The following is a 27,756-nucleotide window of genomic DNA, read 5'->3' on the forward strand; positions in this document are numbered from 1 at the left end:
TTGGCTATTCAAGTAAGACCCCACCTTTAGATCAAAATGGGTGTTTTGGGAGACGTCATGTCTCCGATTTATTTACAAAACAAATAGACAAAACATTTGTGCATGTCTTTAGTACTATTTTGAAACAATTCGATGTGTATTAACGGCACTAGGCAGACCTATGGTTAAAAATACAATCATTTGTAAATTTCCCCCCTTTAGGCTAATGTTAACATGGTCATGGTAGATTCTTTTTTTTTAAAGAAACTATTATTTTAATTTGATCCGTAAACTTTAGCAGAGGGAAATACATACATAAAGGTGGGTTGAAAGTAACATATACATGCCACGTTCAAAACAACTGGGAACTCAGAACTCGGAAATCTCCAATTGATTTTCAGGTCGGAAAGTCGGAGCTCCAGAAAGATGACAGAGTATCCGTCTTGATATTCCGAGTTGGATGACCATTAAAAAAATGTTTCTCCAGTGTTCCCGTTTGTCTTGAACACACTGAAGTCGGAAGTCAGAGATTTCCGAGTTCCCAGTTTTTTTGAACGCGGCATAGGATGAGCCCATGGTCATATCAAGACGTCAGAACTACAGTGATAGCCGACGTTGCAGCCATGGAGGAAGTAAGAGGTGAGACATATTTCTCCTTTTTTGTATTGATTTAATCCGTAAAATGCCTTTAATGACACTGTCACATGTAGCGACAATGTCGCTATATAACAGCAATCGAACAGCAGAGCATGTTTTCGTATTTAAATGTGAATGAAGTAAAGCAACTTCGTGCGCAAACATCCATTGAAATTTTAGCAGAGATTACGTTTACTGCACGCGAGCCACCTTCATAATAGAGCACACAAACGCATTAGTTATCGTGTATTGTATAGCATACTGAAAATGAGAACACATGATTTACACGAGATATATTCCAATTAAAAGGTTGAGTTCAATAACCTATAAAATAACTGATGGTTTGCTTTCAATGAACGCTGCAGATTCAGCAGTGTGGAGGGACTTACTCAAAAGTGCAATTCTCAGTCATATTGTAGACTTGTGATACAATTGGTGTGCATGTTGTTCATATTGAAAGTTACTGACTGTCTTTGTTTTCTCATTTTACAGTATTCCCGCTATCCTGTGCAGTGCAGAACTATGCATGGGGGAAGGTCGGTCTGGACAGTGAGGTGGCCAAACTGGTTGTTGGTGGGGATACCTCGGCTGTCATTGAAGCTGACAAACATTATGCCGAGGTAAGATTTAGACAGTGGTGAACCGTGATTATTGGACCTAGGCCTTTAGCGGGGTAAAAAATATTCCAAAACGTCAAACTTCACCAATAGTCTAGCGATGACAATAGTGACACATCTAAGGTGACCATAATTTGCGCACTCCGTGTAGGAGAGAATAGTTTTTATAAAAACACATATACACGCCCACAAGCAAGGGAGCAGTCACACACAGCATACTGTTAAAAGCGACCCATTCATTAAAGGCCAGTAGGCCCCCAATCATGACAAAAACATTAAGCATTTCCAAATTGAAATTTACAATGTACTTCCCATTGCGCACGTCTTATCACGCTCAGCACACAAAGTAACCAGTGATCTAAAGTATAAATGCAACAATTTTTCACGCATTATTTTCAAAGAGTGAGCAAGTGACCTGCAAAAAACAGTGCCACTCACCAAATGATGATCATTTGAAACAGAACTTATTTTTGAAAGTTAATCATGAAGGGCGATGTTAACAAATTAGCAAAAACATCCTAGCACAACAAAAGCTAGCTAAACCAAAGGAAAACTAGGCTACTGCTCATGCTCTCAGGAATGATGTGTCTAGGCCTTCAAGAAGTTGGGAGTAAAACATTTTTTTAAAGAAGAGCTAGTAAAAATAGTCCCACTCATTGCAAGTCAAAATGTTATTGGTTGATTTACATGTCACTCCAAAATTCTGCCCTAATACAGTTCATTCCTATGTGAAGACTCAATAGCTAGATTAAGCTAAATTAAGTTGTTTTAAGATGGCGTTTCTTGGAGAAAATAACATGTACAGTTTGAGCTACTCCAAGAAGTGATGTTGCATGCTAGCATAGTGCTGCCCCCTCTCATTCAGTAATTTTAAATGAAGACCGACCGGGGTACTGCAGGCTGCCATTAAAAACCTCTTCAGGATCCGCCCCTCTTTCAATTTTTGCCTAAAATGACATACCCAACTCTAACTGCCTGTAGCTCAGGACCTGAAGGAAGGATATGCATATTCTTGAAACCTTTTGAAAGGGAACACTTTGAAGTTTGTGGAAATGTTAAATTAATGTAGGCGAATATAACACATTAGATCTGGTAAAATATGCTTTTTTTTGTATCTTTGAAATGCAAGAGAAAGGCCATAATGTATTATTCCAGCCCAGGTGCAATTTAAATTTTGGCCGCTAGATGGCAGCAGTGTATGTGCAAAGTTTTAGACTGATCCAATGAATCACTGTATTTCTGTTCAAAATGTTGTATCAAGACTGCCCAACTGTGCCTAATTGGTTTATTCATCAATTTTCAAGTTCATAACTGTGCACTCTCCTCAAACAATAGCATGTTATTTTTTCACTGTAATAGCTACTGTAAATTGGTGAGTGCAGTTAGATTAACAAGATTTTAATCTTTCTGCCAGTATCAGATATGTCTATGTTCTTGTTACTTACAACCTCAGGCTAATCACATTAGCCTATGTTAGCTCAACCGTCCCGCGGGGGACCCACCGTTCCTGTATAGGTTGCCAAAGTGGGGTACCTAGTCAATTGTTCACCTGAAATGTGTCTTCTGCATTTAACCCAACCCCTCTGAATCAGAGAGGTGCATTAGCAAGTAAATTATACTCTTCTGTGTGATTTTTTAAATAATTGGTTCAAGGACATGCATCTGGTCTATTAAAAGCTATTATTATTATTATTATTATTACCATGATTCTCTTCTAAACATTACATTTTTTTACACAAAGATTGACAACGAATATCTGCCTTTTCCCATTCAATATAATGGGGGATCCTGTTTTCCGCTAACAATGCCTGCAGTACCGTGGCTTCAATGAGAGGAGGCAGTCGTTCTCCCCTGTAAATGGCAGATGTCCACCCCCCAAAAAATCCTGATTGGATATTTTTTTCTCTTCAGTGTTAACCTTTCCCTTTTCAATACAAACTGAATAGAAATCAGAATAACATTTTAAATTATAGAAAATATTTAAATGACATTTTAATAAAGAATCAATCACTTTATAAATCCTTATGCTCTCTCTGAAGGTGTAGCCAATGGCGTTTTTCCCCCTTCCAATGTATTATTCCTGTCCTGCAGATATTTAAAAAAAAAAAATTGTTTTATTACAAAGCCCTTCAGGACTTTGGCTGAGAGTCTCTTACCCTTCAAGCTCCCCCTGTCACAAGTCATTCTTTATTTAGCTTCAGCTTCACAGGGAGTGTTTATCATAAAGGCTAATAGGTCTGAGTGTGGGAGTGGGGACATTTTGTCCAAGTGAAACGCATAGTCACATGCTATTGTGAATGGGCAAATGTATTTTCATACTCCGCAATCAGCATCCATAGTCAATAGCCTGGGTGCCTTCTCCTGTTTGAGACAATCCTCTGGTGCTAAACAATAGCTTCCTAGGATGGCACCTAGGCTATCGTATATGCATTGAAGATCATTCTATTGAACTGTGTTCATATCCTGTTTGTCATTGCATGTTATTGACATTTTCATACTTAAAAGACCTTTAATTAATTTAGTTTTTTATCTTTGAAAAACTTGATCACAATGGATGATGAAGCTAAATCACAAAGTGATGTTAACTCTGTTTTTATATATATTTAAAGAGTCACACACTCCATATGTATAACCTCCCAGTAATTTATTGGGTAAAAAAGACCCTGAAGAAGGAACAGTGATGCTGAAACGTTGTTTTACCCAATATATTACTAGGAGGTTATACACTGCTCAAAAAAATAAAGGGAACACTTAAACAACACAATGTAACTCCAAGTCAATCACACTTCTGTGAAATCAAACTGTCCACTTAGGAAGCAACACTGATTGACAATAAATTTCACATGCTGTTGTGCAAATGGAATAGACAAAAGGTGGAAATTATAGGCAATTAGCAAGACACCCCCAATAAAGGAGTGGTTCTGCAAGTGGTGACCACAGACCACTTCTCAGTTCCTATGCTTTCTGGCTGATGTTTTGGTCACTTTTGAATGCTGGCGGTGCTTTCACTCTAGTGGTAGCATGAGACGGAGTCTACAACCCACACAAGTGGCTCAGGTAGTGCAGCTCATCCAGGATGGCACATCAATGCGAGCTGTGGCAAGAAGGTTTGCTGTGTCTGTCAGCGTAGTGTCCAGAGCATGGAGGCGCTGCCAGGAGACAGGCCAGTACATCAGGAGACGTGGAGGAGGCCGTAGGAGGGCAACAACCCAGCAGCAGAACCGCTACCTCCGCCTTTGTGCAAGGAGGAGCAGGAGGAGCACTGCCAGAGCCCTGCAAAATGACCTCCAGCAGGCCACAAATGTGCATGTGTCTGCTCAAACGGTCAGAAACAGACTCCATGAGGGTGGTATGAGGGCCCGACATCCACAGGTGGGGGTTGTGCTTACAGCCAACACCGTGCAGGACGTTTGGCATTTGCCAGAGAACACCAAGATTGGCAAATTTGCCACTGGCGCCCTGTGCTCTTCACAGATGAAAGCAGGTTCACACGCACATGTGACAGACGTGACAGAGTCTGGAGACGCCGTGGAGAACGTTCTGCTGCCTGCAACATCCTCCAGCATGACCGGTTTGGCGGTGGGTCAGTCATGGTGTGGGGTGGCATTTCTTTGGGGGGCCGCACAGCCCTCCATGTGCTCGCCAGAGGTAGCCTGACTGCCATTAGGTACCGAGATGAGATCCTCAGACCCTTTGTGAGACCATATGCTGGTGCGGTTGGCCCTGGGTTCTTTCTAATGCAAGACAATGCTAGACCTCATGGGTCAGCAGTTCCTGCAAGAGGAAGGCATTGATGCTATGGACTGACCCGCCCTTTACCCAGATCTGAATCCAATTGAGCACATCTGGGACAACATGTCTCGCTCCATCCACCAACGCCACGTTGCACCACAGACTGCCCAGGAGTTGGCGGATGCTTTAGTCCAGGTCTGGGAGGAGATCCCTCAGGAGACCATCCGCCACCTCATCAGGAGCATGTCCAGGCGTTGTAGGGAGGTCATACAGGCACGTGGAGGCCACACACACTACTGAGCCTCATTTTGACTTGTTTTAAGGACATTACATCAAAGTTGGATCAGCCTGTAGTGTGGTTTTCCACTTTAATTTTGAGTGTGACTCCAAATCCAGACCTCCATGGGTTGATAAATTTGATTTCCATTGATCATTTTTGTGATTTTGTAGTCAGCACATTCAACTATGTAAAGAAAAAAAGTATTTAATAAGAATGTTTCATTCATTCAGATCTAGGATGTGTTATTTTTGTGTTCCCTTTATTTTTTTGAGCAGTGTACATATGGAGTGCGCGTCTCTTTTGTTTTTACAGCTTACAGTTTATTCTCAGTTAGTCAGCACCTCTACACTAAATAATATTCTCTGCACCAGCTCATGCTTTTTATTAAACTGTTTTAAAAGAGAAATACTCTTGTATGGTCAATGATGAGGCCCCTCCCTGTGTGTCTTGCAGCTGTGGATGGGCGCTCACCCCAAAGGCGACGCCCTCATCAAGGACAACCGGATAGCCCAGAGGACGCTCGGTCAGTGGATTGCAGACTACCCAGCATGCTTGGGGTCAAAAGTCAAAGACACCTTCCAGGGCCAGCTTCCCTTCCTCTTCAAGGTCCTGTCGGTCAACACCGCTCTGTCCATACAGGCCCATCCGAACAGGGTAAGTCCTGGGTCGTGTTCATTTGGGCACACTGTAGCACAGCATTTTGCAGTGGCAAATTAAAACAAGGGTTTCATGTCTGCTGACCAACCCAAAAAACCAAAGTAAGGGGAGGGGGTTACATGTATTTATCTCAAGTAGATATGGTGAATTTTGTTGCGTTTCTATTCTAAATTTGTTTCATTTTGCTAATCAAATGGCTCTTTTCCCATTGGCTCTAACACCAGGAGTTGGCTGGACGGCTCCATGCTCAGTTTCCAGAGCATTACCCTGACAACAACCACAAGCCTGAGATGGCTGTCGCACTCACCCATTTTGAAGGCCTCTGTGGCTTCAGGCCCGTGGAAGAGATCATTGGCTTTCTCAAATGTGAGTCCCATATCTTGCAGACTGTCCATTATCAGTGTTTTAAAGTCCATGTTTTTAAAATGCATTCAACAGCACAGCAGCTCAGTTGAGGGATTTCCTTCACTTTAAGATAAATTAAGTAGAGATCAATGATGCTCAGTAATCCCTTTTAAAGCGATAGTTCATTTGAAGTGTTGGCTCATTTTCGACTTACCTAGGGTCTTTCCTCCCAACTATTTTTAAGTTTGTTACCTGGTTATTTAGCGACATCCAGAATATTCTGGCTAGCATCTTTTGAGAATATAGCAATGCTAGTGGAAACGGATTGTATAACTTAGCAGTGCATTCAAAAGTATGGGGAATGCGGGGGAGTGGACCAAAAATGGCACCACTCTCTGTGGGAGGCAAAGCCCTTTCCCCACGCTTTTTTTTATGTACAGCTAACTGTTACTGTTCAAATTGTAGGAAATGTACTTTAAAACTGCACATGTTTCTCTCCGCCGCCAAATCGTGCTTAGGGCCCCCAAAAGGCTAGAGCCGGCCCTGACTGTTACAATCCATCCGAGGATTGTATTCAAGTTTGCTAAGAGTGTAAAATGTGTGTCCCCCAGCCGTGCCAGAATTCCACGCTCTTGTAGGGAATGAGGCGGCAGAGGAGCTGGTGAGCAGTATAGGGGACGCGGGCCGCACCTCGCTGGCCCTGAAGAAGTGCTTCACCCGCATGATGAACTGTGAGAAGAAAGTGTTTGTGGACCAGCTCAACATGCTGGTGAAAAGAGTCACTGAGGAAGGTGAGCATCAAACAATAAGTATTTTGTTTTTGTGACACCTTATACTTCCTCATGTAGGTAGACACCAACTATCTTGGTCCCAGATCTGTTTGTTCTGTAATGCAAACTCCTATGGTCGTTGACATGTCAATCCAAACATGACCTATTTGGCAACAGCCGATAAAAGTTGCCAAGAAAGCACAAACAGATCTGGGACCAGGCCTCAACTTTCTTGCGTAAGTTTAAAAAAAAAAAGGTTATCTTTTTATAATAACAGGGGTTAAAGTTCTATGTCACTGCGACAGAGTTCCATTATATGGATTTTGGAGAGGTTGTTTTTGAGATCAGTGTAAATCTTTTGAAAGAAGTTTTGTCAAATGTATTTTGAAAGCAGTTTTGGTTTTTGTTAAAGAGGTGGATCTCAGTTTTAAATGACTGTTTATTTCTCTACTTCAATTGCGTGCGTGATATCGTTTTATAAATGCTGTTTTACTACTGGAGCATCAAGCATGGTTTAGGGAGGTGCCGCTGCACAACATACTTCTTAAAGGTGTAATGATATCCAGTGCATTCGGAAAATATTCAGACCCCTTGACTTTTTAAACATTTGTTACGTTACAGGCTTATTTTTGAAAATGGATTAAATGGGGGGGGGGGGTTTGCCCTTCAAATCTACACACAATACCCAAATAATGACAAGGCAAAACAGGTTTTTAGAAATATTTGCAAATGTATAAAAAATCAAAAAACATTTTACACAAGTATTCAGACCCTTTACTCAGTACTTTGTTGAAGCACCTTCGGCAGCGATTACAGCCTCAAATCTTTTTGGGTATGATGCTACAAGCTCGGCACACCTGTATTTGGGGAGTTTCTCCCATTTGTCTCTGCAGATCCTCTCAAGCTCTGTCAGGTTGGATGGGGAGCGTTGCTGCACAGCTATTTTCAGGTCTCTCCAGAGATGTCCGATCGGGTTCGGGCTCTGGCTGGGCCGCTGAAGAACATTGAGACTTGTTCTGAAGCCTCTCCTACGTTCTCTTGGCTGTGTGCTTAGGGTTGTTGTCCTGTTGGAAGGTGAACCTTCACCCCAGCCTGAGGTCCTGAGTGCTCTGGAGCAGGTTTTCATCAAGAATCTCTCACCTTTGCTACGTTCATCTTTCCCCAAACTCCAAGCAGGCTGTCATGTGCCTTTTACTGAGGACTGGCTTCTGTCTGGCCACTCTTTGATTGATGGAGTGCTGCAGAGATGGTTGTCCTTCTGGAAGGTCCTCCCATCTCCACAGAGGAACTCTGGAGCTCTGTCAGTGACCATCGGGTTCTTGGTCGCCTCCCTGACCAAGGCCCTTCTCCGCCAATTGCTAAATTTGGCCTTCTTCCATTTAAGAACGAAGGAGGCCACTGTTTTCTTGGGGACCTTCAATGCTGCAGAAATTGTTTGGTACCCTTCCCCAGATCTGTGCCTCGACACAATCCTGTCTCGGAGCTCTATGGACAATTCCTTCAACCTCATGGCTTGGTTTTTGATCTGACATGCACTGTCAACTGTCTGACCTTATATAGATGGGTGTGTGCCTTTCCAAAGCATGTCCAATCAATTGAATTTACCACAGGTGGAGTCCAAGTTTTTAGAAACATCAAGGATGATCAATGGAAATAGGATGCACCAGAGCTCAATTTTGAGTCTCATAGTAAGGGGGTCTGAAATACTTATGTAAATAAGGTATTTCTGTTTTTTATTTTAAGACAGTTGCTTTGTCATTATGGGGTATTGTGTGTAGATTGAGGAAAACAATTAATTTAATCAATTTTATATTAAGACCGTAACATAACAAAATGTGGAAAGTCAAGGGGTATGAATACTTTTATAGGCACTGTACTTTGTAATAAATTATGAATCATTCAATCAAATTCAATTTCTATGTACTCATAATAATAATAATAATAATCAGGATATTGTGTGTACATTTTACAGCCACTATGCTGTGTCAGTTAGGCTTCATGTGATCATGCTTATAGCACATCTGACCATGCATGGGCTCCTAAATGCATGGTTCAATATGTTAAAGTCATTCAAACATCATTTTTACCAATATGTTATTGGGCTCATTTCTGGAGGTCAAATGTATATTTTATATGGTGTCAGCATAATTAGAAAAAGTATCATTTTGGAGTAGAATGTTCTTTTTAAAAGTTCCTAGAACTTTTCCTAGGTTCCTAGAACTTCCTTCTCTGTCCTGCTACATACAAATTCTCCCAGGGAGAACCCCAGACCCACTAAGGGGACTGGAATTGGTCAAACTCGCAGTTTAATACATGTACAAAATTGTCCTCTTTCCCTAAAAGCATGATGGCCATGACTTTCTTACATGAAAGGGGAGGTTAACTTGGCCCCAAACAATTTTTTTCTTCCTTTAACCCCTGTAATCAATAGTGCATGAATGTGGGCATAAATTATATACTCCTTGAGATTGACTAAGCATTATGCAGTAGAAAATATACAAGGTTTCCAAAGGACCTCTTGCATCAAGACAGCTTTCTATGTAATATCAAACTTTCATTTATCCAGGTTAGTCTTATTGAGATACAAATCTTGTTCAGTAAGAAACACTCATTTTTATTTTCTGTAGCAAAACATTTTCGTTGCATGCCCTAATGAACACGACCCTATGTTAAAGGCTTTTGTTGTACCTCATTCAGCTGCTGCAGGGAAGGACACATCGGGCAGTAACAGTGAACTGTTGCTCCGGCTCCACTCCCAGTATCCGGGTGACATCGGCTGTTTTTCCATCTACTTCCTAAACCGCATGGTGCTGGAGCCAGGCGACGCCATGTTTCTGGGTGCCAATGAACCACACGCGTACCTCAATGGAGGTCAGGGGTCAACCAGTCAGCTTCTTAGAGTTAACTAGATGTATTGATAAGCTGTTAGTGCATTTCCACTGTACTCTATATATACAAAAGTATGTGGACACCCCTTCAATATAGTGGTTTGGCTATTCCAGCCAGACCCGTTGCTGACAGGTGTATAAAATCCAGCACACAGCCATGCAATCTTCATAGACAAAAGTTAGCTATAGAATGGCCTTACTGAAGAGCTCAGTGACTTTCAACGTGGCACTGTCATAGGATGCCACCTTTCCAACAAGTCAGTATGTCAAATTTCTGCCCTGCTAGAGCTGCTCCGGTCAACTGTAAGTTCTGTTATTCTGAAGTTGAAACGTCTAGGAGCAACAATGGCGCAGCCTCTTAGTGGCAGGCTACACAAGCTCACAAAACAGGACCGCCGAGTGCTGAGAAATCGCCTGTCCTCAGCAGCAACACTCACTACCGAGTCCCAGACAGCCTCTGGAAGCAACGTCAGCTCAAGAAATGTTAGTCGGAAGCTTCTTGAATGGGTTTCTGTGGCCGAGCAGCTGCACACAAGCCGAAGATCAACATGTGCAATGCCACATGTTGGGGGGGGACTCCATATTAATTCCCATGATTTTGGAATGAGATGTTTGATGAGCGGGTGTCCACATACTTTTGGCCATGTGGTGAATAATACAGTAGATGAGTTATTGTTTAGTGTGGTGGTTTAGTGTGGTGGTATGCACACAGCCATAGAAACATGTTTCCCAGGTGTTGGATTAGTGAGAGAATAATGTAGAAGTGAGAGAAATTATTCTGCACAATTGTATAGCTTCCAAAGTATAGAGCTTCAGACTGATTTTAAACTACACTTTTGGAGCTATATCTGTATGTGGATCTGTTTGTTATACAATGAGATTACCTATTGAAATACATTTTAAAATATGACTGATTTATTATGTAAAGTTACAATGAATCTCAAATTCATTGAGAATTCTCAATGAATTCATATTTACATATTTAAATTTTTACATATTTTTTAATTTGAAGTGAACTTGAAAGAAAGTGTCCTATATCCCATTCTCTCTCTCATAATGCTATTCAGACTGCATCGAGTGCATGGCCTGCTCGGACAACACGGTGCGCGCCGGCCTGACGCCCAAGTTCATCGACGTCAACACCCTGTGTGAGATGCTGGACTACAGCCCCGCTCCAGCCAGCGCTAAGATCTTCCCCTCCATACAGGACCCCTCAGACCCCTTTGTCCACCTCTATGACCCCCCTGTCCCTGACTTCACTGTCATGAGGATACAGGTAATTGACTTACTTATTTAGCCTGGTCCCAGATCTGTTTGTGCTGTCTTGCCAACTCCTATGGTCATTGTCACGCCAGACAACACAAACAATTATACCCCGCCTTGACAAAATTCTCTGTTTGAATGGTTCTCTTGTAGTAAGCCATTACCATATTTGTTCCAGTGTGGCTCATACATTTTAAACTTAACATAGGTAATGTCATATTCTCCCCCTTCTTCCTTTTCTCTTTGCCCCCCCCCCCCTTCTCTCTCCCCATCTCTGTCTGCCTCCTCTCTCTCCAACCCCCTACTCCCTTTCTTTTTCCTCTCTGCTCCCCCTCATCTCTCTCCATCTCCAGGTGCCAGCCTCAGTCAGACAGTACACGGTGGCCCCGGTGGACTGTGCGGGCATCCTGCTGGTGATTGAGGGCGAGGCCACCGGCACCTCCGCCGCTGCCCTCTCTGACATCACCCTGAGCCGGGGCACCGTCCTCTTCATCTCAGCCAATGAGAGCGTCTCCCTTCACGTCACCTCCCCCTCCGGAATGACCATGTACCGGGCCTGCAGTCTCCTGTAGCCCCAGGCCTTCTGATAATGTTTCCTACCAACGTCAACCCAACCTGTGGTTCTGTGTCATTTGTCATGCCAGGGTGTTCCCTGACATAAGGCCAGTAGTGATAGGCTACTAACAGTTTTAACCGTAGTCTATGTGCAGTTCCATTCATTTTTCTCAGACAATCGCCCTGACAGGTCCAGGAACATGCACAGCTAGTGTGTACTTGCTGTGGTCCTTCTTATTCGGCCCATGTTTCTGTGACGGTTTATACAGTATCGAGGCAGTGATTATGGAGTTTTCATTGGTACAGTATGCCTCAGCTCACATCTCGCTGTAAGTGTCACATACTCTGTCATTGCTGCTGATTTTTAATTGAGCATGTTGTAATTAATTACCTCATAAGCAAGATGATTTAATTTTTTTCAGTGGGGGAAATCTTCTGTTCAATATTAGTGCTGTTAAGACAATGCATCATAACAAAAACATAGTTTTTAAAATATATATATCAGCTGTATTGGGAACATTTGGCATTTACAGTATGCTGAGGTTCCTGTGCATGTTTGCGGAACAAAGGCACCTGCCATTCACACATGCATACATAGCTGCATACATAGTGTACATGCATATAGTAAGAATGCATAGCTACTGTATGGGGAGACCTTTTTTTAGCTGGACGGCCAACATTGAAGTTGGTTCAGTTGACAAATGTTTGCACTAGGGCCGTGGCATTTAGTGATCCAAAATGTCTGCCGTAAGGCTGAAGCAGCATGTGACCATGCAATTCAACTCACGCATCCAACAGAAGAAATGCATTCAGTAGTAGTCTGGACTGAAGGTGGCTTGTGAGCTGTACTGTGTCAATGGTAACACCTCACACAGTGTTACAGGATACAAAGTTGGTGTTTGAGATGGACTGCATTGCAGTTGGTGACTGTAGACTGCCGAATCATCTTGCATCCTAAATGACTACTGATTCTAATTTGTATATCAGACAGTCTAGTCGTAAACTGCAATGTAGTCTCTCAAACACGCAAAATAGCTTTCCCCAAAGGTAAAAAAAGTGACATTTTGTATGCTATAGTTTGTTGTTCCAAGACTGTTAGTCACTTTGAATGAAGCTCTGTTGGGTCAGGCATGTCTGCTGGTTGGTGTTCGTTAGAGCACATTGTAGCAAAACGAAAAGTTTCAAGATTTCCTATTGGAGAAGTACTGATTGTACCTCTCCGTTAATGTTTTCTTCCGTTTTGTGCTTAATGAACACGACTCTGGTGCTTTCAATTGAACAGCGATGATCCACTTAAGATTTGTGAATGAAGGACGGGAACATTGAGAGCAAACGATAATAAGAAGTAATTTGTTCTGAACTTGTTTTTATTCCAACTGGTTTTGTCCAGGATATTTTCATTTACATGGAACTGTTTGTACTACAATAGTAAAAAAAAAAATATATATATATATATATATATATATATATATATATATATACACACACACACATACTACTGTAGGTTTGATTGCAAACAAGTCTGAAGACTAAGATTTATGGGTTAAAAGTATAACGGTTTTACTTTAACATTATGCGAATGTTTCTTTCAATAGAAGCTGGAATGAGAGCATGGTTTTGCATTTGACTATACTACAGTAGCATGGATCTCTACAGAGAGTGTCTGTATGTAAATCTAAATAAAAAAACATTCTGTACTAGTGCGTGGAGTGCTTTCATTGGGATAGAATACCCAGAGTGAAAAGATGTGTGCTCAGTACTTATTTCACCTTTATTTAACCAGGTAGGCTAGTTGAGAACAAGTTCTCATTTGCAACTGCGACCTGGCCAAGATAAAGCAAAGCAGTTCGACACACAGTTACACATGGCATAAACAATCAATAATACAGTAGGAAAATCTATATACAGCATGTGGGATAATAGGCCATGGTGGCAAAGGAAATTACAATATAGCAAATAAAATACTGGAATTGTAGGATGTGCGGGGAATGAATGTGCAAGTTGAGATACTGGGGTGTAAAGGAGCAAGATAAATTAATACAGTATGGGGATGAGGTAGATTGGATGGGCTATTTACAGATGAGCTATGTACAGGTGCAGTGATCTGTGTGCTGCTCTGACAGCATGTGCTTAAAGCTAGTGAGGGAGATAAGAGATTTTTGCAGTTCGTTCCAGTCATTGGCAGCAGAGAACTGGAAGGAGAGGCGGCCAAAGGAAGAATTGGCTTTGGGGGTGACCAGTGAGATATACCTGCTGGAGCGCGTGCTACAGGTGGGTGCTGCTATGGTGACCAGTGAGCTGAGAAGGCAGGGCTTTACCTAGCAGAGACTTGTAGATGGCCTGGAGCCAGTGGGTTTGGCGACGAGTATGAAGCGAGGGCCAGCCAACTAGAGCATACAGATCGCAGTGGTGGGTAGTATATGGGGCTTTGGTGATGAAACGGATGGCACTGTGATAGACTGCATCCAATTTGTTGAGTAGAGTGTTGGAGGCTATTTTGTAAACGACATCGTCGAGGATCGGTTGGATGGTCAGTTTTACGAGGGTATGTTTGGCAGCATGAGTGGAGGATGCTTTGTTGCGAAATAGGAAGCCGATTCTAGATTTAATTTTGGATTGGAGATGTTTAATATGAGTCTGGAAGGAGAGTTTACAGTCTAACCAGACACCTAGGTATTTGTAGTTGTCCACATATTCTAAATCAGAGCCGTCCAGAGTAGTGATGCTGGATGGGCGGGCAGGTGCGGGCAGCGATCGGTTGAAGCGCATGCATTTAAGAGCAGTTGGAGGCCATGGGAGGAGAGTTGTATGGCATGGAAGCTCATCTGGAGGTTAGTTAACACAGTGTCCAACGAAGGGCCAAAGGTATACAGAATGGTGTCGTCTGTGTAGAGGTGGATCAAAGAATCACCAGCAGCGAGAGCAACATCATTGATGTATACAGAGAAGAGAGTCGGCCCGAGAATTGAACCCCGTGGCACCCCTATAGAGACTGCCAGAGGTCCGGACAACAGGCCCTCCGATTTGACATACTGAACTCTATTGGAGAAGTAGTTGGTGAACCAAGCGAGGCAATCATTTGAGAAACCAAGGCTGTTGAGTCTGCCAATAAGAATGTTGTGATTGACAGAGTCGAAAGCCTTAGCCAGGTCGATGAATACGGCTGCACAGTAATGTCTCTTATCGATGGCGGTAATGATATCGTTTCGGACCTTGAGCGTGGCTGAGGTGCACCCATGACCAGCTCTGAAACCAGATTGCATAGCGGAGAAGCTACAGTGAGATTCGAAATGGTCAGTAATCTGTTTGTTAACTTGGCTTTCAAAGACCTTAGAAAGGCAGGGTATAATAGATATGGGTCTGTAGCAGTTTGGGTCTAGAGTGTCTCCCCCTTTGAAGAGGGGGATGACCGTGGCAGCTTTCCAATCTATAGGAATCTCAGACGATACGAAAGAGAGGTTGAACAGGCTAGTGATAGGGGTTGCAACAATTTCGGCAGATCATTTTAGAAAGAGAGGGTCCAAATTGTCTAGCTCAGCTGATTTGTAGGGGTCCAGATTTTGCAGCTCTTTCAGAACATCAGCTATCTGGATTTGGGTGAAGGAGAAGTGGGGGAGGTTTGGGCGAGTTGCTGTGGGGAGCGCAGGGCTGTTGATCTTATATTGAAAGCAGTGATGATAGTGCAGATGAAAACAGAAGGGGCAGATTTTTTTTTGTTTTGTATCTACACATTGTAATCCTAGTCGCAGGGCCAGCTCAAGGCAAAATATTTTTGTGGCTCTCCTGACAGTGGAGAAAAAGTTAGGCCTAATTTCCTGCAATTCTACACATTGTGCCATGCAGCTGAGATAATTTCAAAAATGTCATGCAATTCCACTAGGGATTTAACGATTCACCAATATGCATCGATCCGGTCCTCGGTTCAAATGTGTAAGATATGAGTGCATCATTAGGCAGAACCCAAAAGATCCAAATGTAGCATGCATCGGTCCAAAAATGTTTTCTAACGTTACAAATCATCAGTTCACTAAAATGTTTTGCTCAAATTACTTTATTTCTAACTTCCGAAAACCTAGTATTTTGTGCCAACTGCGTCCTCTCCTTCAGTGTCAAACTAAGCATGTGATTATGTTGACAATCACTAGGCAGGTTACCATTGACCCAGGTATATTTGACAAAAGCAATGTCACAAAGTTTTTGGGATACATGTGTGATGGAAACGGAAGAGATAGGAGGCATTTTCTAAAGAGCAACAATATTTGTATCCGTTCGACGGGTGGATTTGTCTACTACCAAACTTTATTGCGACAAATTAAGATGGAAATGGTGTTTTTCAAAATAAATTATGATTGCAGAATAATTTGGAAGGTATGCAGGGCACGCGATGTCATCACTTAACTATAAAGCGCCACTTTTATTTCTAAATGCCTAATGCTTTTTTTAAATACGGGGTAGATCATATTGCAGATCAATTGTAGCTTCCATTAATGTAATTGTCGGCATCATTTCCAATCCCCCATATATTGTTTTGTAAATATATATATACATATATAATGTACCAGTCAAAAGTTTGGACACCTACTCATTCAAGTGTTTTTCTTAATTTCTACTGTTTTCTATATTGTAGAATAATAGTGAAGACATCTAAACTATGAAATAACACATGGAATCATGTAGTAACTAAAGAAGTGTTTAATCAAAATGTAATTAAGATTCTTCAAAGTAGCCACCGTTTGCCTTGATGACAGCTTTGTACACTCTTGGCATTCTCTCAACCAGCTTCACCTGGAATGCTTTTAGATATACAGGGTAAAGTTGATAATTTCATAACAAGGACAGCAATCACTTTTGGTTTGCCTGGAAACCTGAATTTGAATTGCATTGAATCAGGAAAGTTTCCTCCCATGACCTCTACAAGTAAGAATGTTGACTAAAAGTATATTTTAACGTACTTTACCAGTTGTCTGTGTGGTTGGTCCTTTTGGCAGTAGGAATGTGAGACAATATATCCTCAGGACAGAATAATTACAAACTTTTCAAAGCGCTGGGAATGCATTCAGATTTCTATCACCTGAAGCATGTGCAGAAACATGTAAACACTGTAACGATCTCGGCAACTATGCATGCGTCTCATGCATGTATACTGAACAAAAATATAAATGCAATATGTAAAGTGTTGGTCCCATGTTTCATGAACTGAAATAAAAGATCCCAAAAATATAAATTTTTTCACAAAAAGGTTATTTCTTTCAAATTTTGTCAACAAATTTGTTTACATTACTGTTAGTGAGCATTTTTTCTTTGTCAAAATAATCCATCCACCTGACAGGGGTGGCATATCAAGAAGTTTATTAAACAGCATGATCATTTCACAGGTGCACCTTGTGCTGGGGACAATAAAAGGCCACTATAAAATGTGCAGTTTTGTCACACAGCACAATGCCACAGATGTCTCAAGTTGAGGGAGCATGCAATTGGCATGCTGACTGCAGAAATTTGGACAGAAAATTGAATGTTCATGTCTTTACCATAAGCCGCCTCCAACATAGTTTTTAGAGAATTTGGCAGTACGGCCAAACGGGCTCACGACCGCAGAACACGCCAGCCCAGGAGCTCTACATTCGACATCTTCACCTGCGGAATCATCTGAGACCAGCCACCCGGACAACTGATAAAAACTGAGGAGTATTTACATTTGAAGTCAGAAGTGTACATACACTTAGGTTGGAGTCATTAAAACTCGTTTTTCAACCACTCCACAAATTTCTTGTTAACAAACTATAGTTTTGGCAAGTCGGTTAGGACATCTACTTTGTGCATGACACAAGTCATTTTTCCAACTATTGTTTACAGACAGATTATTTCACTTATAATTCGCTGTATCACAATTCCAGGGGGTCAGACGTTTACATACACTAAGTTGACTGTGCCTTTAAACAGCTTGGAAAATTAGAAGCTTCTGATAGGCTAATTGACATCATTTGAGTCAACTGGAGGTGTACCTGTGGATGTATTTCAAGGCCTACAGTAGTGGCCAAAAGTTTTGAGAATGACACAAATTTTAATTTTCACAAAGTCTGCTGCCTCAGTTTTTATGATGGCAATTTGCATATACTCCAGAATGTTATGAAGAGTGATCAGATGAATTGAACTGAATCACCCAAAAACATTTTCACTGCATTTCAGCCCTGCCACAAAAGGACCAGCTGACATCATGTCAGTGATTCTCTCGTTAACACAGGTGTAAGTGTTGACGAGGACAAGGCTGGAGATCACTCTGTCAGGCTGATTGAGTTCGAATAATAGACTGGAAGCTTCAAAATGAGGGTGGTGCTTGGAATCATTGTTCTTCCTCTGTCAACCATGTTAACCTGCAAGGAAACACGTGCCGTCATCATTGCTTTGCACAAAAAGTGCTTCACAGGCAAGGATATTGCTGCCAGTAAGATTGCACCTAAATCAAGCATTTATCGGATCATCAAGAACTTCAAGGAGAGCGGTTCAATTGTTGTGAAGAAGGCTTCAGGGCGCCCAAGAAAGTCCAGCAAGCGCCAGGACCATCTCCTAAAGTTGATTCAGCTGTGGGATCGGGGCACCACCAGTACAGAGCTTGCTCAGGAATGGCAGCAGGCAGATGTGAGTGCATCTGCACGCACAGTGAGGCGAAGACCTTTGGAGGATGTCCTGGTGTCAAGAAGGGCAGCAAAGAAGCCACTTCTCTCCAGGAAAAATTTCAGGGACAGACTGATATTCTGCAAAAGGTAGAGGGATTGGACTGCTGAGGAATGGGGTAACGTAATTTTCTCTGATGAATCCCCTTTCCGATTGTTTGGGGCATCCGGAAAAAAGCTTGTCCGGAGAAGACAAGGTGAGCGCTACCATCAGTCCTGTGTCATGCCAACAGTAATGCATCCTGAGACCATTCATGTGTGGGGTTGCTTCTCAGCCAAGGTAGTGGGATCACTCACAATTTTGCCTAAGAACACAGCCATGAATAAAGAATGGTACCAACACATCCTCCGAGAGCAACTTCTCCCAACCATCCAGGAACAGTTTGGTGACGAACAATGCCATTTCCAGCATGATGGAGCACCTTGCCATAAGGCAAAAGTGATAACTAATTGGATTGGTGAACAAAACATCAATATTTTGGGTCCATGGCCAGGAAACTCTTCAGACCTTAATCCCATTGAGAACTTGTGGTCAATCCTCAAGAGGCGTGTGGACAAATAAAAACCCACAAATTCTGACAAACTCCAAGCATTGATTATGCAAGAATGGGCTGCCATCAGTCAGGATGTGGCCCAGAAGTTAATTGACAGCATGCCAGGGCGAAATGACCTAACCCTAAAAACCTTTGACACTTATGAAATGCTTGTAATTATACTTAAGTATTCCATAGTAACATCTGACAAAAATATCTAAGGACACAAAGCAGCAAACTTTGTGTAAATTTATATATGTGTCATTCTCAAAACTTTTGGCCACAACTGTACCTTCAAACTCAGTATCTCTTTGCTTGACATCATGGGTAAATCAAAAGAAATCAGCCAAGACCTCAGGAATAAAAATTGCAGACCGCCACAAGTCTGGTTCATCCTTGAGAAATTTCCAAACGCCTGAAGGTACCACGTTCATCTGTACAATCAATAGTGCGCAAGTATAAACACCATGGGACCACGCAGCCGTCATACCGCTCAGGAAGGAGACGTGTTCTGTCTCCTAGAGATGAACGTATTTTGGTGCGAAAAGTGCAAATCAATCCCAGAACAACAGCAGAGGACCTTGTGAAGATGCTGGAGGAAACGGTTACAGAAGTATCTATATCCACAGTACAACGAGTCCTATATCGACATAACCTGAAAGGCCGCTCAGCAAGGAAGAAGCGACTGCTCCAAAACCGCCATAAAAAAGCCAGACTACGGTTTGCAACTGCACATGGGGACAAAGATCGTACCCTTTTGGAGAAATGTTCTCTGGTCTGATGAAACAAAAATAGAACGGTTTGGCCATAATGACCATTGTTATGTTTGGAGGAAAAGGGGGAGGCTTGCAAGCTCGAAGAACACCATTCCAACCGTGAAGCACAGGGGTGGCAGCATCATGTTGTGGGGGTGCTTTGCTGCAGGAGGGACTGGTGCACTTCACAAAATAGATGGCATCATGAGGCTGGAGAATTATGTGCATATATTGAAGCAACATCTCAAGACATCAGTCAGGAAGTTAAAGCTTGGTTGCAAATGGGTCTTCCAAATGGACAATGTCCCCAAGCATACTTCCAAAGTTGTGGCAAAATGGCTTAAGGACAACAAAGTCAAGGTATTGGAGTGGCCATCACAAAGCCCTGACCTCAATCCTATAGAAAATGTGTGGGCAGAACTGAAAAAGCATGTGCGAGCAAGGAGGCCTACAAACCTGACTCAGTTACACCAGCTCTGTCAGGAGGAATGGGCCACAATTCACACAACTTATTGTGGGAAGCTTGTGGAAGGCTACCGGAAACGTTTGACCGAAGTTAAACACTTTAAAGGCAATGTCACCAAATACTAATTGAGTGTATGTAAACTTCTGACCCACTGGGAATGTGATGAAAGAAATAAAGCTGAAATAAATCATTCTCTCTACGATTATTCTGACATTTCCCTTTCTTAAAATAAAGTGATGATCCTAACTGACCTAAGACAGGGAATTTTGACTAGGATTAAATGTCAGGAATTGTGAAAAACTGAGTTGAAATGTATTTGGCGAAGGTATATGTAAACTTCCGACTTCAACTGTATTTGCAGTAAGCTCCAGGTATATGTTCTAATTCTTCAGACATTCCAGGAACCTGCGACCAAAAACAAAACATATGGGCAGTACCAGAACAAGTGATCTAATGATTCTGTCTCTTCGCAGCAAAATCTGCAGAGCTGGGATGGTTGTATCCCCCATATATATATATATATATATATAACATTCTATTGGCTGCAAGAATTTTAAATAATAATTTAAATGGGAAAAACTCTACGTTTTGAATCAGGCATCGTTTTGTGTATCAGTTTATAAACCATGGGCCATGGAATGTTACATTTATTTCACAGTACAAGGGGGAGAGGGGTGTTGCATTTTTTTTAATGACCTCTTGAGATGGTCTCGGTTCGGGTTAGCTTCGGGGGCTCTTTTGAGGGGTCTGAGTGTCTTTGGAGTGTTCACATTGCACTAAAAATGTTCACAAAAATTGTCTGAAAGTGTGAAAACCCCCTTAAACACAGCAGGCTACCACTACCCCATTCATAGACGCTAACTACCTTTAGTGTATTTTGATGAAGTTAGCTTCTTCTGGAGGGACTTTTGTTAAGACGTTCAGTCTGAATGTGAACACGCATCGCTTGCGGTATGGTTTTGGAAACATAAAGAACATATCATTCATATCAGCAAGAATATTTTTTCTAAAAACAGAAGGTTAAGTTACTACACACCTTTATGAGTTCAGTGAATCCGCCAGATCAGAGGCAGTAGGGATGACCAGGGATGCTCTCTTGATAAGTGTGTGAATAAGACCATTTTGCTGTCTTGCTAAGCATTCAAAATGTAATGAGTACTTCTGGGTGCCAGGGAAAATGTATGGAGTAAAAAGTATATAAATTTTCTTTAGGAATGTAGTGAAGTAAAAGTTGTAAAAAATATAAATATTAAAGTACAAATACCCCAAAAAACTACTTAAGTAGTATTTTTTATTAATTACTTTACACCACCGCCCACACGGTAATTTCTCCACGTCACAGCGCGTTTACAGAACACAGACGGAAGACAGAGGCGACCAACTGTGCTAATTAGCTATCTAGCATGCTCCAAACACTTGTGTGTAATGGAAGAATGCCACCAGACACATGTCTGAAAACTACTGTCTGCTGCAACTGTGATGAAGCCAGTTTGCATTTGTGAAATGATTTTGATGTGATATTAAAGTAAAGGGCTTTTTGTTTCTAGAACTGTAACGCAATTGAGAATAGATGCACTTTTAGATGGAGTATTTGGCTGTCAGAGCCAGTCTACCTCTGAAAATAACATCCTTGGTCCTTGGATCTTAAGGAGTAAAGTCAGGCTCACCTACACGTCTTAAGAGTACATTATTGGACTAGACTACCACATGATTATTGTTTGCTAAAATTGTACATGACATTATTTAGATACATTTTGTTGTTTTTTTATACTGTGGACATCCACAAACTTGCTGAAACAAAACCAAACAACACTTTAGTTGTAAATTAAAAGTGCTATATTCAATGTACAGGCCAGGGCACACATATGCAGAAAATTCAAAGGACTTAATTTATTTTTCTAGGTTAAAAAAGCTACAAGTAACTGTGGAAATGCAGTGTGAGAACACACATAAGAAAACAGTACAACCTCTGTGTGTAATCAAAAAAAACTATATTGTACATATGCTTCCCTCGATCAGAAAGCCCTTCTAGTCAATGGGTTAGAAGCATATTGCAGGGGGGAAGGCGTGACGGCGCACCACTGCCTGACTGGGACTCAACGTTTGGTTGCGCTCCTGCAGGGGAGTACCTAGCCAGTCTATGAGCAAACAGCTCCTTACTAATCAAGAACATATCTAGGAAACCAGACACTTCTTCCTTGAACCAATGCCTCAGGGAGCATTCCCCTAGAGCCCTGGCCAGCACGTTGCAGTCGAAGCGCCTGCACCATCCCTACAGTGAAGTATAGTGGTGGCAGCATCATGCTGTTTGGATGTTTTTCAGCAGCAGGGACTGGGAGACTAGTCAGAATTGAGGGAACGAACAAAGAGATCCTTGATGAAAACATGCTCTAGAGTGCTCAGGACCTGACTGGGGCAAAGGTTCACCTTCCAACAGGACAACAACCCTAAGCACACAGTCAAGACAACGCAAGAGTGGCTTCGGGACAAGTCTCTGAATGTCCTTGAGTAGCCCAGCCAGAGCCCGGACTTGAACCCGATCGAACATCTCTGGAGAGACCTGGAAATAGCTGTGCATGGACGCTCCCCATCCAACCTGACCGAGCTTGAGAGGATCTGCAGAGAAGAATGGGAGAAACTCCCCAAATACAGGTGTGCCAAACTTGTAGTGTCATACCAAAGAAGACTCGAGGCTGTAATCACTGCCAAAGGTGCTTCAACAATGTACTGAGTAAAAGGGTCGGAATAGTTATGTAAATGTGATATTTTGTTTTTATTTATTTGCAAAAAATAGTAAAAAAAAAAGGTTTATGGGGTTGCGGTATAGTTGGTTATTATGGGGTATAGTGTGTGTAGATTGCTGAGGGGGAAAAACGATTTAATCTATTTTAGAATTAGGCTGTAATGTAACAAAATTTGGAAAAAGTCAAGGGGCCTGAATACTTTCCGAATGCACTGTATTTTAATCACACAATTCACAACAGTTTGGCCTTTTTAATAAGCACATGATTTTTTCCATACATTTTTATTTTTTACCATAGACATATATTTATATAATAAAAAAAGAAATATTACACAAATTGCACCGTATACATACAACTGTGTCCAGAGTAGCACACACACACAAAAAGACACAATTGCTCAAGTTGGATTTTTGCTGTAGCACAAACATGACAGTTTTTTTTTGAGCCTGTAAAAAACATTAAATATGATTAATATTATCTAAGGAGTCATACACAGGATAATATATCCTTTTAGTTACAGGCTTTTTTTTCTTTTCAATGTACACTCATAAGCATGATCATAAATACAATATACATACTGTATATAAAAATAACAACAAAACGACAAGAGAAAGCAGAGCATTGCCTTCCAGTGATAGGTACATTCACTTTAGCAGGACGCCAATGCCAGCCTTAGGGTGTACAAATACCGTGCTTAGTGTGGGTTCTTGACCAGCACGAATGGTTATTTTCTCCCACGCCCCTCAATGCCCCAGTGCTCCCCTCTCAAACTGAACTTCTGAGTGCTCTTTCTGATAACCAGGGTCATATTCATTAGAGCACACCGTAGCAAAAAGCTTTGCTACGTAAAACAAAAACAAGCGTTTTTTATTGGTAGTCAGTTCGGGTAGTCCCTTCCTGTTTCAGTCAGTTTTCTTTCATTCGGTGCCTAATGCACACAACCCAGGTTTGGTTGTGACCGATCGAGGTGCCTGCTCTCTAAAATACCACCATGGTTCAGCTGCTTCACCCGAATAGTAGACAACAAGCAGCAAGTGAAGTCTCTACCGGTTTCGGGACACAGTGGAGAACCTGGATGGAACAACGCACACTGAAGAAGAGGCAAGCTTGTGACAAAACACATAGGCTACATGAAATTCCCTATTCATTATGATGACTATTCTGCGATCAAGTCCTACACCTTCCCTATGACAAGACTTTGATTGTGTTGTTTCAGATGTGTCCTTGTTGTAATGCATTCGATGGCAAGTACAGTACAGGAATGGCAAGACTATAATACTGATTTAACTCCAGGTTAAGTACTGGTGAGAAGAGATAGATAGATAGGTCCCCCTACAGGACACATAGGATATTGCACGGTATAGAGAGTGAGAGTATAGCGGTATTTATCTTACAGTACCAGAGATAGTTATCTTCTGTTTAAACACACTGGACGATTGAAACTGATTGCCTTTTCTCTGCGAGGCATTTAAATACACATTTAGCATGGCGTAAATGCTACTATTCAGGCAAGCCCGGTAGTGAAGTGGATGGAAAGGTTAATTCATATTTTAACCAATGTAAAAATCAGAGGTGAAGGATTTGGCTGGCTCAAAGGTTGTATGGGACATACATAGCAGAGGACTGTGTGTGTGTGTGTGTGTGTGTGTCTATCGTAAAGGTTGGACTGTGTTGACATCAAATGAACAGAGCAGTAGTGATAACCAACCAACCACACACACCTCTTGGTACAGAGAGGCGATAAAAAATGTATTTCGTCTCAACAAAATCCCCATTACCACGCAAGTAAAGCTGTTGCAACAAAAAGATGACAGCCTCAACGGCAACTATCACAACAACGATAATGATACACCAATAAAGAGACAAAATAAATTCAAGTCCTGATTTGGTTACTCTTAACACTGATGTCTCAGAACAAACGTAGCTTCAACGTAGAATTGTGGTGGGGGGGGGGGGTGGGGGGGGGGACGACGACACACAGACAAATGACAGATGGAGGAGAAAGGCATTACAATACATTATGGCTGATAAACATTGAACCCCGCAGTCGCGGTATCAAACACAATGGCGACAGTGCTGTGATGATCGTAAGTGTCTGAAAGTCAATCTCTCGTCGCACCACATGTATTATTTCACATGAGAAGAAGTGGCACCAACTGAACACATCAAGTGGCTCTGTTAAAATGGTATGTGCTATCTGGGATTCTTGGGACGTCCCTACCCCATTGAAGTTGACATTTAAAAAAAATGGTTCGGTTTAGGTAAGGATTATGGTTATAGTTAGGATAAGGGTTAGTGTTTAGGGTAGGGACGTCCCAAAGATCCCGTATAGCACCTACCTCGTTAAAATCAACAAAACACAACGACAAAATGACAAACAAAACCATAACCTGAATCCCATACACTTCACTTTGCAAAAGACTCCTGACAAGAGACTGGTATCATAAACACTGGACGACCCAGTAGCACTGGAGTTCCTTCTATGTACATATTTTTAATAACATAATAATAAGGTCATATTACACGTTTATAACATATCACCACAGTAGTCTCTTGAACAGGCATAGGAAACAAGTGTAATGAAGGAGCATGCAGCCTTGTGGAGAGGCTGTATCGTGTAAACGTGAAAGCAGATGTGAGAGTAGCTGAGTGCTTCTTATCAAAATGGTGGACAGTCCTCTCAGTCAGTTACTCTGCAATTGAGTGGCTCAAGCCACTTTAGACCTCCACTCAAAAGATGGCGCTGTAGCTTCTATTTTTTCATTCTCTCCAGCCCCCCTGTGCCCCTGAGGCTCCAGCAGGGGTCAAGGGGTTTGGAGGTCAAAGTTCAAAAAGACAGGTGAGTCAAGGCAGCCGCCCTCATCATTTTCCTCACTCTCCGTCTCTCTCTCTGTCGCCCTTTTATTTCCTCTACAGCCTCCTGCCACTCCTCCATCTTAGTTCCCGAGGCTTCCTATTTTTTTCATTCATTCATTCCATCTCTCTTTTTCCCTCTCCGTTCATCATCTTTCACTTCACTCTCAGCCCACTCCCACCAAGCGTATAGCGCCCAACTGCATCGTGGGACGGCGGCAGACCTCCAAGGCAAGACTGGCACAGGGAAGAAGTAGAGAGGTGAGCACAGCTAGGGGAGGACAGAAGTGAGACACGGATGCTTACATGGCCCATTCCAGCCCTGTTTCACTCCCTCCCTCCCTCCCTCATACACATTCTATCGGCATGGGAGATAGAAGGCGGTTCGGATGTCTCGTCTCTCCGCCACTCTCCCTCACACCATAAACTCGTTACTGCCATACAGAACCAGCTGTTGGGGCGGCGAGCTGAAGTCAGACTCCCTTCTGTGGCCCTCGGGGGCTTCACGCGGCGAGCTCCTACTCAGCCGGAGGCGGTGGCGACTCTTCACCCCCACAGTGCCCCTCGGGTCCCCCTCAGACTGCACTATGGGGACTCCTAGGCCCGACGAGCAGGAGGCGAGCAGGGGGCCGGATGAGGAGGAGCGGAAGCGGTAGTTGGGGGAAGGAGGGATAACCGAGGAGGAGGGATGGTAGGAGGAGGAGGAGAGCGAGGAAGAGGCGGTGGACAAGATGGAGTCGACCGAGTCCACAGAGTCGGGTTGTCTCCGGAGGCCGCGGCGGCTCTTGGCTTCAGACATCCGGGAGCGGTAGGTGCCTGTCGAAAGAAAGACTTGGTTAGAGAGAAGTGTTTACGACACACAGACAGACAGACAGACACCACATATAGAACACGGCGCACACACACACACTCTCCAGTCTCACCAGAGGGGTTGGAGGCAGCTCCCTCTTGGTCCATGCTGAGGTTTTCAGAGCTGTCTGCTGTTCCTATCGAGGCCTCCGACTCCAGAGTCTCATCATCAGATGCCCGCGGCTCCAACATCAACATCTCGTACGTCAACTCCTCTCTACACATACACGATCAACAGTTACACATCCCATCAACACCCTGTCGACATGCGGTCCTGTGTAGCTCAGTTGGTAGAGCATGGTGCTTGCAACGCCAGGACAGTGGGTTCGATTCCCAGAACCACCCGTATGTAAAATGTTGCTTTGGATAATAGCGTCGGCAAAAATGGCATATATTACCCCATCTACAGAATAACAAATTGAGTACTTATCAACAAAGTTGTTCACAAGATAATATAACTTGTCTCTTTCTCAATTTGTCTTTCCTCAATTCCTTATGTCCTCGTCTCATTGTCAAAACACATTGGAGGAGAAGGTCCAAGGGCCCCCTACAGTACTACAGTTATCGTGAATAAGAGATAATAAGGATGACATGACAGGCTTACTTCTCTCTCTGCAGGCTCTCGATCTGCTCGGTAAGGACCCTCTCCTCCTGCTGCATGACGGCCTGCTGCTGTTCCGTCAGCCCTGGCTCTGCCCCCTCCTCTCCAGCGCTGTCCCCGTCCACCGGGGGCGCTCTGGGGCTGAGGGGTGGGGAGGGCGTGTGGTGGCTGCTACCCCTCCGAAGACCACCTTTGCCCTATAGGACACAGAGCAGAGGGCTAGTTAGCATAAAGGCTAGACTATGAGGTAAGCTAGGCTAGGCTACTGCAGGCCATTAGGTGGTTAGGATAGAGGCTGATGGAACGGTTCACATCCGACTCAGTGTCACGAGGACAGGTTCTACTAACAAACACATACACAGTGGCGACAGCCCAAGAGATGAGTATTCAAGATGGCTGGACAGAAAACCCACAGCGAGGGACATGGTTGATGGTCTTTTAAACGTTGATTTCTCAAACCTGCACAAAGCAACTGAATATGCATTTTTTCTAGAATATGTTCATCAAGTTATGATAAAAACTACTTCATGAGTGTTATAAAACCAACAAACTGTAGCATACA

The 27,756-nt window shown here is 42.7% G+C and overlaps 2 protein-coding genes across 11 annotated transcripts in view; one reads left to right on the forward strand and one right to left on the reverse strand.

Annotated features, from left to right (window-relative positions):
• The first annotated feature begins 466 nt into the window (after positions 1-466).
• Positions 467-13,419, forward strand: mpi (mannose phosphate isomerase). The gene is made up of 8 exons (XM_055934800.1): positions 467-618; positions 1,108-1,235; positions 5,698-5,898; positions 6,126-6,267; positions 6,858-7,037; positions 9,714-9,887; positions 10,972-11,180; positions 11,521-13,419. The coding sequence occupies exons 1-8, from the start codon at positions 546-548 to the stop codon at positions 11,737-11,739; spliced, it is 1,326 nt and encodes a 441-aa protein (XP_055790775.1). The 5' UTR covers positions 467-545; the 3' UTR covers positions 11,740-13,419.
• Positions 13,420-23,087: 9,668 nt separating this feature from the next.
• The window catches only part of myo9ab (myosin IXAb), a 222,456-nt gene continuing 217,787 nt past the window's right edge, over positions 23,088-27,756 (reverse strand). For all 10 annotated transcript variants that reach the window (XM_055934808.1, XM_055934807.1, XM_055934806.1 and 7 more), the window contains 3 exons: positions 27,198-27,391; positions 26,668-26,810; positions 23,088-26,560 (listed from right to left, as the gene is read on the reverse strand). In XM_055934808.1, the coding sequence (XP_055790783.1) occupies positions 26,160-26,560; positions 26,668-26,810; positions 27,198-27,391 (738 nt within the window). In that variant the 3' untranslated portion in view covers positions 23,088-26,159. The remainder of the gene's footprint in view (positions 26,561-26,667; positions 26,811-27,197; positions 27,392-27,756) is intronic.

This window comes from Salvelinus fontinalis, chromosome 9 (assembly GCF_029448725.1).
Source record: "Salvelinus fontinalis isolate EN_2023a chromosome 9, ASM2944872v1, whole genome shotgun sequence".
Taxonomy (NCBI): Eukaryota; Metazoa; Chordata; class Actinopteri; order Salmoniformes; family Salmonidae; genus Salvelinus; species Salvelinus fontinalis.

Bases quoted from the DNA above. Each gene is read 5' to 3' on its own strand.
- mpi (XM_055934800.1), top strand. From the start codon at position 546: ATGAGCCCATGGTCATATCAAGACGTCAGAACTACAGTGATAGCCGAC. The intron at 1,236-5,697 runs GTAAGATTTAGA...TGTGTCTTGCAG, and splicing joins CTGACAAACATTATGCCGAG to CTGTGGATGGGCGCTCACCC. The intron at 7,038-9,713 runs GTGAGCATCAAA...TACCTCATTCAG, and splicing joins GAAAAGAGTCACTGAGGAAG to CTGCTGCAGGGAAGGACACA.